Source organism: Mercenaria mercenaria, chromosome 7 (assembly GCF_021730395.1).
Source record: "Mercenaria mercenaria strain notata chromosome 7, MADL_Memer_1, whole genome shotgun sequence".
Lineage (NCBI taxonomy): Eukaryota > Metazoa > Mollusca > Bivalvia > Venerida > Veneridae > Mercenaria > Mercenaria mercenaria.
Window position 1 is genome coordinate 84,148,270 of NC_069367.1, and position 14,651 is coordinate 84,162,920.

The 14,651-nt window shown below is 34.3% G+C and overlaps 1 protein-coding gene across 3 annotated transcripts; it reads left to right on the forward strand.

The window, feature by feature from the left end:
* The first annotated feature begins 1,001 nt into the window (after positions 1 to 1,001).
* Positions 1,002 to 10,040, forward strand: LOC123553747 (sulfotransferase 1B1-like). 3 transcript variants are annotated; one of them, XM_045343366.2, is made up of 6 exons: positions 1,002 to 1,136; positions 3,642 to 3,857; positions 4,643 to 4,963; positions 8,254 to 8,354; positions 8,767 to 8,932; positions 9,508 to 10,040. In XM_045343366.2, exons 2-6 carry the CDS (start codon positions 3,671 to 3,673, stop codon positions 9,627 to 9,629), a joined length of 897 nt encoding a protein of 298 aa, XP_045199301.1. In that variant the 5' UTR covers positions 1,002 to 1,136; positions 3,642 to 3,670; the 3' UTR covers positions 9,630 to 10,040. The 3 variants fall into 3 exon arrangements, with proteins under 3 accessions (XP_045199301.1, XP_045199303.1, XP_045199304.2); XM_045343368.2 differs by lacking the exon at positions 1,002 to 1,136 and adding an exon at positions 1,587 to 1,701; XM_045343369.2 differs by lacking the exon at positions 1,002 to 1,136 and adding an exon at positions 1,599 to 1,856.
* Positions 10,041 to 14,651: the final 4,611 nt, after the last annotated feature.

Consider the following 14,651-nt stretch of genomic DNA (forward strand, 5'->3'; position numbering starts at 1 on the left):
TCGGGCGTAATAAGTTATTTGAACGACATATCACCACCCCAGTGTATAGACAGTGTTAAAACCGTAGATTGATATAGAAGCGCTCTTTCTTGGTCGCAACTATAACGTTGACGTCACCGCACGTTAATGTGACGTCATTCTAGCGTAAGAGTGTTTTAACAGAGGCAAGCATATTAGAATATGTATTATAATGCAAAGGTCAACCATCGGGGTCAAGTTGCGTCCACTATACTTTTGTGATAAATGATTTATTTTCTTTATTTAAAGTCATTGATAAAAATGCATTGAAATAAATGGCCCAAAAAATAATGATTACTTCACGAGGTTATAAAATTTCGTTAAATAGCGATAAAAATATGTGCTTGAGATATATTTTCCTATACAAAACTCTATCGTCAAACGTTGCGGGTCGTGTTTATTCAAGGGGAACTACTTTTGCCGTTACTACTGGTTAATGTATTGGAATGTTGGTCATGAAAGACATCATTATTACATATCTAATTAGGCCTACATGAATGGTCAGTTTAATTCAAATATTCCTACACTTTAGGTGTAACTAACATAGTTACAAGTTTTCCTTCATACGCTGTAGGCTGCCAAACTGGTCCGCCGAAAAAAAAGTTATCGAAAATATGCTATAATGCTTTCTGTTAATGTGTATTAGATTTTTCGCTATATATGCGGGTATGAACTATATAAGAGCTTTAATATTTCGATCTTTTCAGCACGACATTCATGTTATATTTTTTTAGTGCTACTGTTTAGCTTTTCAGCTTGAACATTTCGGCTACTCCCGCTTTCATAGCTTCAGGTATTGTTTAATCACCCCGTGAACATGGTTCCCGCCTACCAATGTCTCTTGTCAGTTTCTGTGTTCGATATGCAGGCTCCTTCATTTCAGATCTCCTCTCCGAGTTAAAACAAAATCGAATTTAGATCACGGCAATGTCACGTTTAACGTCTCTATAAAGCTTGCACCACCCTTCCTGGATCCGCCCCTGTGCATAGCATTTAGAACAGATAATGATTTCACTCAAGCAAAAATGTACAAAACGATAACATATACTACACTTGATCACTTGATTGCTCTTGTTACAAGTGTTAAAATGTGTAACGGTCTTGAGGTACATGTGCAGGTAGGAAAATGTTTTGTAGATATGGATTGTATGTGATGAGGTTAACTGCGTAATATACATCATTACTTGGATTTATAAAGAAATAATAACAGTATTTTTGTATATAAAACAGCAATTTTTCAATAAATGTAATATAAAATTGGTTGTCAGCCGTTCAGTGTCTAAAGCAGATTTTACACAGCTACTTACTGTGGAATTAAACACAAATAGTGCCCTTACGGCTCTTCTGGTGAACGATTTGTACAATCATCCGTATTAATCTTAGTTTGAAATAGTGTGTGAATCCCTGACAGTGTAATCCGACTTGTATGAACAAAGAGCCTTCTTCATTAATGAAAGAACGACTTACATATAAATCCATGGTATTGACCTTGAATAAGAGAGATAATTTATGTATAGCATCACGTTTACGTTGGACGATATTTTGATCAATATGCCCTACAAAGATGTATCAAGATGAGCAGACGTGACCTAACATTTGTCGATCGTATTTAAGGGGACGCATATTGCTACATTCACAGTTCATACAGAAATGCGGAAGGGGTGCATATTCAAGAAATCAATGGTGGGAAAATAAAAAACATATTCCTAAACTGATATAATACTGATGGACACCTGTAATATTCAGTATTTTGTGGATAAGGATGTGGTACTATGAATGTAATAGGAAAACAGAGGTCTTTGTGAAAGTACATTCAACACAAAATATTAAGCTTTTGTGTAAGGAAAAAACAGGTTTTTTACAATAACAGTGTTCCAAATAATGTTGAAGGGATGAGATTTTCTTTCTAACACACCAGGTTTGCTTAAACATGTAAAAATTTAACGCCACGTCAGCTCATTTCGGGATGGACGCCATATTTCTCATTGATAAAAAATGTAAACAAACAAATCAGAGTGGGATTAGCATTGCAAGTGCATAACATGACATTCTACACAATGAATACCTTAGAACAGATATCTAAGATGCTACACAGGTCAGGCGGGTTAAATGCATAATGTCGATCACTTGAAATTCATCTTGAAGGTGGTTGATTTTAGTTTATTTACATGGTTTTTAATTTTCCCACGACTTCTCGGCGATTCACTGCAAATGTATTACTGCGCCGGACGAAAGGTAACTCTAATAAACAACGGGAGACAACTTAGGTGTCAGCACGTGTACGATTTTTCAAAAAACATGTCGATGATTATAATTTCTCATCAAATAATGAATTCTATTCAGATATTCGTCTTTAATATTATAAAATTATTAATTTCTGTGGACATTTGTCAAAAAATATTACTTACAGTGGACTACTTTGCGCATTAAACTGGTTTCCGATTCATTTGTGCGGCACTTCCGTTATACTTTTTGACAACAATAACAAAACACAAAATGAGTCAATAAAGTCACTTATAAACCGACTGCTACTTAAATCATTGTAAGTAAAGTTGTTGTTACAACATTATACATGTTCGTTACGTTATGAGATAAAGTTTATCTTGAACTGCATAATCCATTAATTACGTTTAGATGATATTGCATTTACAACTTATTTGACACCGTTTTTTACGTGAATGACAGCATTCTCGTGCAACTCGTGCAAACAGAGTTATGAAAAGTATGGTGGAGAATTCAAGGACACATTATAAATGACATTAAAGTGAGGATAACTGTATATTCGTCCAGTTTTGATCATTGACATTCCTGCTGTGTATTAGTATCTTCTGTGAACAAGATTAGAATGTTACTTTTGCACATATACACATTGATTGGACCTCTCAACCAAATTTCATACCTTATTTTAGGGATTTTTAAGACAATACATTTTCAAAAGTTTGTTGAATGTGTTTTTTTATTTAAGTGCATTGTAGTTCATGAATACAAAGTTAAAAATTAATAATGGCATCATTTCTAGGCCTTTATTGTAAGCCACTAGATTTCTGTAACGATAAATGTTTAATGTATTAAGGGGAATATACTCTTTTAGTTTTGGAATGTGGCATTCCTTGACCACCGTATCTTTACTTATGCACTACTTTGTAAACAAACTAAATAATGTGTTTTAGCTCACATATGCTAAGTGAAAAGCAAGACAGTGAACTTATTTCACATTCTTTCTTAAAATTAGAATCTGTAGGACATTGATAAATGTTTGGACAAGGTGAAGCACTATTATATTCGCACCAAAATGTCTTAATTGTTGACTTTGAATGTACACAAGAAGTCTTATGTAATTCAACAATAACTTTCTTGTTTCAGTTTTTCTCATTTTTATTTTAGTGAGCAATCCTTTGTGTACTTATAACAGTTGAAACAGTATTCATTTCATTTACCAAAACCTTGTACTTTTTTGCAGGTAAATTTTATAATACCCCACCCACTTTTTTCTAATTTCAAAGTATGCGTCCCCTTAACCTTTTATACGACAGTGTGTAATGATATATATTCAATGTCCAAAAGGGATAACGTCATAACAAAAAAAAAAGTTTTACTTTTTTGAAAGATATATTTTAATATAGATTGCTACAGTTCTGAAGGGTCACTAAAGATGACGGACGAAGCTTTCTCTGTAGTGGATGCGAGTGGATGTAAGCTTTGCGAGCAGCTGATGGTTGATGGTCTCCAGATGCCGACATTCGGAAAACCGCCGGGTATAGCCGCCGCTATCATTAGAAACATTCCTGATATAAAAGTGTGCGAAGATGATGTAATGTTGTGTACCTTTCCAAAATCAGGTATTATATTTGAAGTGTTTGCTTAACAGTTTATAAATTTACAGTGGAATATGAAACATTTGCGTAGTATTGTAGAGTAACAATGTGCATAAACTGTATCAAGACTCTCATAGCTAAAATACAAAGATGTTCATGATCTATTGTTTTGTATTTTACCACAGACATCCGCCTCTGTCAGCCTTTTGAAACAAACTGAACGTAATTAAATATGTCAGTTATGTGTTAATAGTGAATGAAAATTTATCAGCTGAAGATATTGGCTGGCATTTGGCAGGAATAGAGAGTTTGTTTGTTTTGGGTTTAACGCCGTTTTCAGCAGTATTTTAGTCATGTAACGCCGGGCAGTTAACCTAACTAGTGTTCCTGGATTCTGAACCAGTCATGACAAACCTGTTCTCCGCAAGTAACTGCCAACTTCACCACATGAGTCAGAGGTTGAGGACTAATGATTTCAGACACAATATCGTTTATCAAATAGTCACGGGTACCATATGCCCCGCCCGAGGATCGAACTCACGACCCCTCGATCCGTAGACCAACGCTCTACCTTCTGAGCTAAGCGGGCGGGCACCAGGGATAGAGAAAGGAGGGGCGTATTTACATGTATAAAATGGCAAAAGAATGACAGCGACTAGCTACAACAGTTCTCTGTTCCTGCCCGAGTTAAAATACATAATCGTAGACGGTTCATCCACACATACAGCCACACTTTCTTTGTCACAGTAAACAGTTTTAATATTAATTAAAGTTAATGTCAGATATAACTTAAAAACCGTAATTTACAGGGACGAATTGGGGATATGAGATTATGACAATGTTGCTGAATGGGAAAGCAGAGATCAGCCCTACCATGAAATTGAGTAAAATGTTAGAAGTTATACCAGAATCTGAGTTGGAGAAATTACCTTCCCCGAGAATTCTAAATACTCATGTGCCACTCAAGTGGCTACCAAAACAACTAAAAGAAAAGAAAACGAAGATTGTGCTGATTGTTAGGAATCCGAAGGACGTGGTGGTGTCGTACTATTATCATGCTTGTGGACTGAAGATGTTTAACTACGATGGAAAATTTGGAGACTTTCTTAAACTTTTTCTTGAAGAAAAATGTAAGTGATAAACAGGCTTGTTAGTAATTACTTGCAAAAGTTATGCATTAAATTAGCATAACTTAGAAAACATTGGCATTAAATTAGCATTAGCATTACTCATTTTTGTCAAAATAATGCATTAGTTTAGCATTACATAGAGTGCATAAGCATTAGCATATACTCTTTGTGAATCATTGCATGTTATAATCACACACACTATTTGTTTGCTTTTTTATTTAATCATTTTAATTGTTTATTTCATAGCAGCAACACATGACTTTATTACATTTATCACTTGTAATGAATCAAATCTATCAACTAGGGATTAATTTGCATGAAATACTTGAGTTTCCAACCCTATGCAAGTAGACGCATTGGAAAATTGGATGAAAAATGAGACCACAATATTCTTCTAAATTGAAGTAAAGGGTTCGTGAGCATTTTAATTGTAAGAGAACCATGTTTAATGATTCCCTCACAGCCTAATTTGACATGACATGTAAAAGCTGGCTGCCTTAAGGTCTTTCAGTGGTATATTGTTAGTTAATAAAAAGGTGTCAGAAGATAACAATAAATTCTGTTTGATTTTTTGGTTAAAAAATTAAGAATGCCACACTTTAATGGCTATTATGAATTTGTAAATAACAGCATACGTATGTATTATATTTTTTCCAGTGATGCAGAAAATAATGCCTAAGTAATACTAATGCTTAGCATTAGCATAACTAACTTTGCCATTAAAGTAGCATTATTAAAAATGTGGCATTAATCATTACTTGGCATCATTTGAAACAAATAATGTATTACTAATGCATTAGCATTAGCATTACTACAAGCCTGGTGTTAAAGCAGCTCATAAGTTTATTAGTCCCTAGTCTTGGCTGCCAAAACTCTAAATGCCGCTTTTTCATATTTTGTGTTTTTTCATAGATGCGGCTTTAGAGTTTTGGACCAAGGCTACTATGAAACCATACCAAAATAAAAAGTCGCCCAACTTTTCATCGCAAACGTAGTCAAACTGAAATTCTGAACGAAAACGTATGGGTATCTTGATAAAGTAATTACTTGTATATCAGTTAACACCATTTACCAAATTCTGCAGGCAAACTTAAAATAAAATCGTCGATTTTTACAAGTCACTTTTAGATCTGCATCATTTAGGTGGCCATTGTTGAAGAGCTGCTGCGAGATTCTCGCATGACGTCACCGCGTGAACCGCTAAGAAAATATACATGTAGAGCACCTTGTAAACAAAAAATAAATGATACATACTAGTAATAATAATAATTCAAATCAATTTCAATAAAAAATTACCCTTTTTCCAACTTTTTTTGTCACCGGGACGCTGATGCAACTTCAAACACGAAGCGGCACATGTTAATCTCTCTTAGCGGTTCGCGCGGGTGAAAGGTCAGTCTCGTATTTAAAATTTGATTTAACCATATTTTATTGCTCATATATACATGCAAGTAGATACATAGAATTGCAACAATACAAAAGCAAATGGGTTGGACAACAAGTTCTAACAACATTACATTAAGCCCTTCCCAGTAGTGAAAATTACAGAAAAATACAAGAATGGCGACACAGAATTGTTTACATGTGTATGCAGTTAATAATTTGAATGTTATTTATCATTTAATCTTAGTTTGAAAGGTACACATATTTGAGAATGTAAAAAGTAAAATTTATTAAATGAAATTACAGGTATACTGAAGCAAAGGTACTGAGATCCTATTCGCCCTACCGGTCACCATCCACGGCCTCGTGCCCAAGTTACTGAATTCCACCTAGTATTAATAGTGAGCTACAGGGTTTGTTGTTATATATACTCGGAACAATTAAATTGTGTTGTATTGAGATAAGAACAATCATTCTGTATTAAAACGATTTGTCAGTTTGATAATTTTTTGTACAGCTTCAAAAATAACTAAGTTGTCCTCGTATCGTAGGTTTTCGCGGCCAAATAGTAGAATGTTAATATTCAGTGGATGATATGGTCTTGTGTCGCGGCCAAATAGTAGAAGGTTAATATTCAGTGGATGATAGGGTCTTGTGTCGCGGCCAGATAGTAGAAGGTTAATATTCAGTGGATGATAGGGTCTTGTGTCGCGGCCAGATAGTAGAAGGTTAATATTCAGTGGATGATAGGGTCTTGTGTCGCGGAATAGAGTAATCGTCTGTTCTTTAAATAGTTTACAGTGGAAACAATAATGTTCAGCGTTTTCAGTATTCGAACCACACTGACAGTAAGAATCTTCTCTCGTATTTCAAATGAGCAAGATGGCGGCGTAAAGTAAAACGTTTCAGACCAGTTCGAAATTGTGAGGTAGTTCTGCCTTCAGTTATGGGTTTTGATGCGTATGATATGGCACAATGGTAGATTTTACTATACATTAACGGATTAAAAAGTGCTGCTGCCGATTTCTTTTAAAATGTACAAACGCGAGCGTGTCAGATTTCTGGCACGATTATTGGTATTATTTCCCTACGGAGTACACTTCAGCGCTCCCGTCCAAATCCAGTATATAAACCAAGAGCGCTGAAGTATCTTAAGCTAATAAGTCCCCTACTCGTTGCGCATTAGCATAAGCATAACTAACTTTGGTATCAAATTAGCATTATTTTTAGCGTTACTATAAGCCTGGTGTTAAAGCTCATAAGTTTATTAGTCCTCTACTGGTTGAGACCAGTTTCGGGGACCATAAGAATGCGCTTTTACGTCTGTCCATCATCCGTTCGTCCGTCCGCAATTTCGTGTCCGGTCCGAAACTCTGTTATTCATCAAATGATTTTGATATTACATGGCACAAATGTTCCCAATAATCAGCGACGTGGCATGTGCAAAACCCGGACCCCTAGCTTAAAGGTTAAGGTCACACTTGCAGTTCAAATGTCAACAGAGATTTTTTCCTGTCTGGTCTTAAACTTAACGATCGATCCTTGAAGGGATTTGAATATTACTTACCACAAATGTACCCCATAATAAGACAATGTGTCATTCACAACCGTCACACTTGTCAGTCAAACGTTAACATGGCATGAACAGGATCTGTTTCATGTCCGGTCCATATCTCTGTCATTCATCAAGGAATTTTGATATTGTTTGACACAAATAATCCCAATAATCAGATAACTTGCCATGCGCATGACCCAGAGCCTTAGCTCAGAGGTCAAAGTCATTCTTGGAGATCAAAACAATAAGGTTTATTTCTTTTCAGATCCTTGACTTTGAACAGTATATTTTCAGTTTTGAATAGTATATTTTGATATCTGAAATAGTAATTGTCTATTTTATCATTTTGCAGTACCATACGGCAGTTGGTTTGATTACATACTCGAGTTTGAGAAGGCTATAGTAGGGAACCCGGACATGATTCATTTGATATATTTCGAGGATATGAAAGAGGTAAGTTGTCATACCTCAGTCATGATAGAAAGAGGTAAGTCGTCATACCTTAGTCATGATAGAAAGAGGTAAGTCGTCATACCTCAGTCATGATAGAAAGCTAACCACTTTGGTCAAAATATTATATACATGTATGCATATTCATTTATAATTATTTGCCTGTAGGTTAATTAGATATAGATCTTAAATGCATTTTAAACAGTATGTGATGAAAAGTAATATACATTCAAATTTGTACTGTTTAACCATTCTTTTAAATTTCGCTCAAAAAAAAAAAAAAAGAAATGCAATGGATACGTGCAAAACCATAACTTTTTGCATTAAATACATCAATGCATTATCAGTTGTTCTTATTGTCGAATGAGCAGAACATTGACGTATACTTGTGAGTATTATTTGTCTCGTTCACTAGAATGGGTTAGAGGAAATTAAGAATTTGGCAAAATTCTTAGATGTTAAGGCAGACGACGAACTTATTGCCGCAATAAACGAGAAATGCAGTTTCAAGTCATTAGCAGCAAGTAAACCGCCTCCACCAAAAGACAGAACAAAAAACAACTTCACTTTATTTCGTAAAGGTAAAAAATAGTTTTGTTTATTAAATTCTTCTATTACATATATTCATATTTCACCTATTATAACGTTTACAACAGAAAGAAGAAGTTAATTGCATGTTATGTGAAGGAAACCCTACGGGATTAAAATTAATACCTAAGACAGATATAATTATGATCGGACAAATGGCATACGTATTGTCAAGTTCCTACGGTAGAAAAGAAGGACACTAATGTAGCATATTACTGCCAAACGCTATTTAACTTACTTTCGTCTTAATTAGATATCCACTTGAAATCTATAATATCTATCTGGTTATCTAGTTATCTTTCCGTGCAAAATTTCCGAGCAAGATAAATAACATAACATGAATTGTGTCACTGCCTTGTGTTTTACCAAAGATGCGAACATGGTACAAAAAGCGTCATCTCTTTGCTCTAAGCATTAAAAAGAATGAAACTGATTTTGTGTCTTTAATTCTCGTGGTGATGGGTACCATTAGAAATGATGGGTCGTGAATGATAACAATGAGCGCAAAACTGGTTTCACAATTGGTCTTAAATTATTTGGTATTTAAAATTAAAATTTCATATTTCAGGTGAAATAGGAGACTGGAAGAATTATTTTACAGTTGCAGAAAGTGAAGCTTTTGATAAAATATTCCAAGACAAGATGAAGTCAACAAATCTCAGATTTAAATATGAACCTTCAAAGAATTAAATGCAAAATAAATGAAGAACATTTAGAATTTTGACCGTGTTTGTGTCATCTCGGATCTATCACTTGGAGGAACTTACACCAAACTTCAGAAAAGTGATAATGGCCAAGCTTTATGAGCATGTCTTGATATATTCCAGATTGGTGATTTTCAGCGGAGTTGTGATCCATCATTCATAAAAATTTATTATGTTTATCAACATTCATTGTTTTCAAAGTCTTTAAGAGTTTCTCTCAGTTTTGCATATAGGGTAGACAACGCATTTCTAGCACATTTCTATATTTGTACATAATTATGTGCTTTCAATAATAGGTGTGGTGCAAGTTTTGAATGTGACTTTTATTTTTATTGATATCTGTTTCATGACGAGGAAAATGTATTTACTAATAAAACCACTAATAATCAGAAAACAATTTACTTACTGAATCAATCTTGAACAGACAATGACAATTTGGGGGTGATCTATGTGCTGCACGTTTCATTACCTCCCATAAACCGAGTCAGTCAAACTGAGTCCGCACTATTTTACTTACTTGTATTCTATGCCCCCAAAAGATCTTCATGTGTCATATAGTAAAGGCCATTTATGGCCGAAATGCCAAATAAAAGAAAAAACTCGCAAAGAATTGATTTTTTGTGTAAGTATTTTACAGGATGTATGTAACAACATATTAAAAGTATAGGAAAGTATCATGATGCAAAATGTCTATTTTGGTGTAAAAATGTTAAAAAAATAAATGAAACTGTGGATTTCTGGAATCGACCCATAGCAACAGAATTATGCATCTTAAGAGATCCAAATTTGGTACAACATTAGATTACTATATTGTACAAAACGTAGATTAATTAGAAATTTTGAAAAAAGCAAGATGGCGTCCTAAATCCAATATGGCCGCCATAAAAAACGACATTTAAACCAGAATTATCATTATTTTATGTCAAATTGTCTCATATCATTGCTTTTACATACAATAAGTTGATTATTGTTATATGCAGCTTAAGATGGAAAACATACTGCCAGAAGATTCAATACGGGGCAATAGTGAAGTATACAGACAAAATTTTTGAGTCATTCAGCAGTAGAAATTGTCGTTAAGCAGCGATAACTTCCTTATTTATTAACAAAACATATAAGAGTACAAGTATTTGTTTTCTTAGTAGGATCATTTCCCATCTTTTCTTAGTAGGATCATTTCCTATCTGATAATCATGTTTTTGGGAAAAATTACATTGAAATTGTTTACAGTTCTGTTTTCACTAAATAGAAAAATGGCGCGAAATAGATGATAGTTGCATTATGGCGGATTCAAATAGTCCTCAGGTTTTGTTTCATTATTTTCTTTTCAATTCTTGCTGAAATCACATGACAGATCTATGCTTGATCTGTAGGTAGCCTTTTCATAATGAAATAATAACATTACAGAATTTGCCATGTATACTTAGATCATACACCACCTGCACAATCTGGAGTCTCGATCATTGTTAGCTAATTTTGTAGTTTGAGTGTTTGACTGTAAATATTTTCCCACATCAAACATGACCCCGACTTTTTATATATCTTTATTCAGAACTGAAATATTCTTTAAGAAAATGTAAGTTACAGACATTTTACATTTTCAATTGGTCCTGGTGTGTGCTGCGGCCATTGCAAATACGTGAATTTTATATAGAATAAAGAAGAACAGCTATTTAGTGTGTTGTATGAGGTTAATTACAGTGATAACTTGATTTCATCATCACACATGATGTTATATACAATAGTAAAAGGGAACCAACTATTTATTAGAGCAAGTACACATGTTCTTGTTGTAAAATATGTTAGAATTTGGACCTATCAGAAACAAGTTATAGCTGCAATTAAAATACACCTCTGCTAGGTAAGTTAATAAGACAGATTACAATGAAGTCATTTTCTATCCAGCGATTGCGGATTCAACTTATAATTTATCCAAGTACCTTAAATGAGCTATTGCAGCTACACTGAAATGGCAGATAAATTACACAAAAGAAGATTTGAGACTAAAAAAAGAGTTGCAGTATTGTAACTAGGTGTCAAGCTTTACGGCCAGCACATAGAAATTAAACCTTTACGGGATAGACGATAGCAAATACAGGCTGAGCATTGGAAAGCTGAGACAACGACGTTTGGTTTGGTAATCTTTTGAGTCAGTAAGAGAGTTCCAGCTCACAGACGGGGTTCAACATTCATACCAATATGGTGGTTTAATGCTATATGTTATAGCATATAAACACTGAGCATCCAAGAGTCAGGGCAATCTTACTGAGTTGCAACTTGAAGTTGAGAACATCGGCTGAACATCTATGTGAAAACACATCTGTGGATGTCTCTGAATTATTTTTTTGTACTTTAGCATGTGTATATGTTGAGTTCTGCTCAACCCGGGGCTAGAGGGCGTGGACGGTAGCATGCATTTCCACTACCGTCCATGAACAGGCTCAATCATACCGAGCCTTCAACATTTTCGTGTTTGTTGTGTTGAGCAACCTGTGGAGTTTCCATTTTTTTCTATTTTTGTATGTTGTCCATTCAAAGACATTGTCTGATGGGAACTTCAACAAAAAGACCTGTCAAATATAGCATCCCAAGCCTATAGAAGTTTGAGCTGATTATCATTAGTTGAAGGTTGTTAGTTTGAAACATTGAGTGATTTTTGCCTGATCCCTGAAATTATCTAGCTCATAACCAGGGATACAAATTAGCAGGGGCCCAGTAGCCCATGGCTGTATAAATTTTGGGCTGGGCCCCTAAATTGTTTGAGAAAATGCCTATATACCTAATGTTAAATATTTATTTTTGACAGTCTGGGTCCCTAAATAAAAATAGCTAGTTTATATCCCTGATAACTGATTTATGAAATATTGGAACACAAATCATTTAGGCGAGATAGTCAGAGAAAAAAATATATATGAGGTATATGGTTTCACTAGCTCTACGTGTTTTAACAAAAGACATTCTACATAGTTTGTCAGTTAGTCTGAGACATTGTCACCTTAGTGATTGGACCTATTTCAATGTTTAAGATACTAAAGGCATAGGCACTCTCCTGGGTCATATAACTCTAATTTGACATACATAATATTGATATATATATGCTACGTGGACGTGTTGTTATGATATAGGTTTCTTTGCTTTTGCAAAGCATATTTTTGTAAAATGTTATCAATTTATGTTCTTGGTAAAGGTTATAACACACTTCATAGCCGTTCTTCTTTATTCTTTACAAAATCCATATATTTCCAATGACTGTGGCACACATCAGGACCTATTTTAAATTTTTATAACTCACATTGTTTTGCAGAATATTATATAAATACCATATGGCAGCGTGTGTGACATTGATATTGTCAACCCGAGGGCAGAATGTCACCCGAGGCGAAAGCCGAGTGGTGACATTCTGTTCCGAGGGTTGACAATATCAATGTCACACACGCTGCCATATGGTATTTATTTTATTATACCGAACAAAACTAAACACAAAAAAATAAATATGTTTTTGATTCATTTAATTCAGTAGTTTCATCTTTAGCGCGGTAATCAGTTGTGTACACATTGAACAGCGACGTCATTATCATTACAATATGATATTCTGTACAAGGGAGGCAATCATATGGCTAAAAAACTGAAGTAGTTATTTGCCCTTATATGACATTCAAAATATCAGTGCGGTCACATGACCTGACAGTCACTTTCGCTTGGTCACGTGTTAAAAAGATTAAAAATGTTTCTGACAGTCAAAATATCTCCTTTTCGGGTAATGGGATTTTACCATTGTAGACAAAAGTGAGGTATAATAATGTCAAATACTAAATATAATGAAAAAGAAAAAAGCATGAGTCATGTTTGATGCAGAAAAAATATTTTCAGTCAAACACACATTTTTTAAACTGCAAATTTTTAAATCAGCTAAAGAATGAGACCCTTAAATTGTAGAGGGTGGTGTATACATGGCAAGTACTGTAGTGTTATCATTTCATTATGAAAATGCTACCAACATGTCAAGCATAGATTTGTCATGTGATTTCGGCAAGAATTGAAAAGAAAATAAGGAAAATAGTTCTACAGAGCAAAAAATAAAATCGAGACTATATGAATCCGCCATTATGCGACAACCATTTTTCGCGCCATTTGCCTGTTTAGTGTCTTTATGCCTATAAGATAAACTTGTTTCTCTAACATTGTGCTAGTTTCATTTGAAATGTACAAATAACCCAGATGCATGTAAAAACACAAGGTTATAGTCTGATACCAACAGGGTCTAAGGTTTTATGGTAATTTCAGTAACGTATGACAACTCGTCAAATTTTGGCAAAAATAGCTGTCACAACATAATTTTCAATCAGTTATCATAACTGTAGCCTACTTTTGCCCTGTTCTGTAATTTTCTACTCGGATCTGTATACAAATTACACATTTAAGCAGTAACTGTTAAATATGTTGGTTGTACCTCTGACTACTAGAAATCAGTAATATTTAGGATACCAATGTGCAGTTTTTGAGAAACAATACTGTACAACCAAAACATTAAAAATGTGATATTTTTTTGTGTTGTATCAATATTTAACGCAAAATTGCAATAATTTTGTCATTTTCTATCAATTCTGGTCAAAGAAAACCTTTCCCATGTGTCCAGATTTCATTTTTTACCAATATGCCCTTGTATGTTACAGCACACTAAATAGCTGTTCTTCTTTATTCTAGATAAAATTGTCATATTTCCAATGGCTGCAGAACACATCTGGACCTACTTTAAGTGTCTGTAACTTACATTTTCTTGAAGAATATCCTCAGTCCTGAATAAAAATCAGAAGAAAAGCGGGGATCATGTTTGATGCAAGAAAAATATTTTCAGTCAAACCATTTTAGAGCCATTTTCCTATTCAGTGTATGTATTCCTAAATGATCTTGTGGCGGCCATTTTGGGATCGGGAAGCCATCTTGAATTTGTTTAAGACTGAAGTTTGTGCGTTTTGAAATAAAATGTTATGATGTATGTTCTATGATG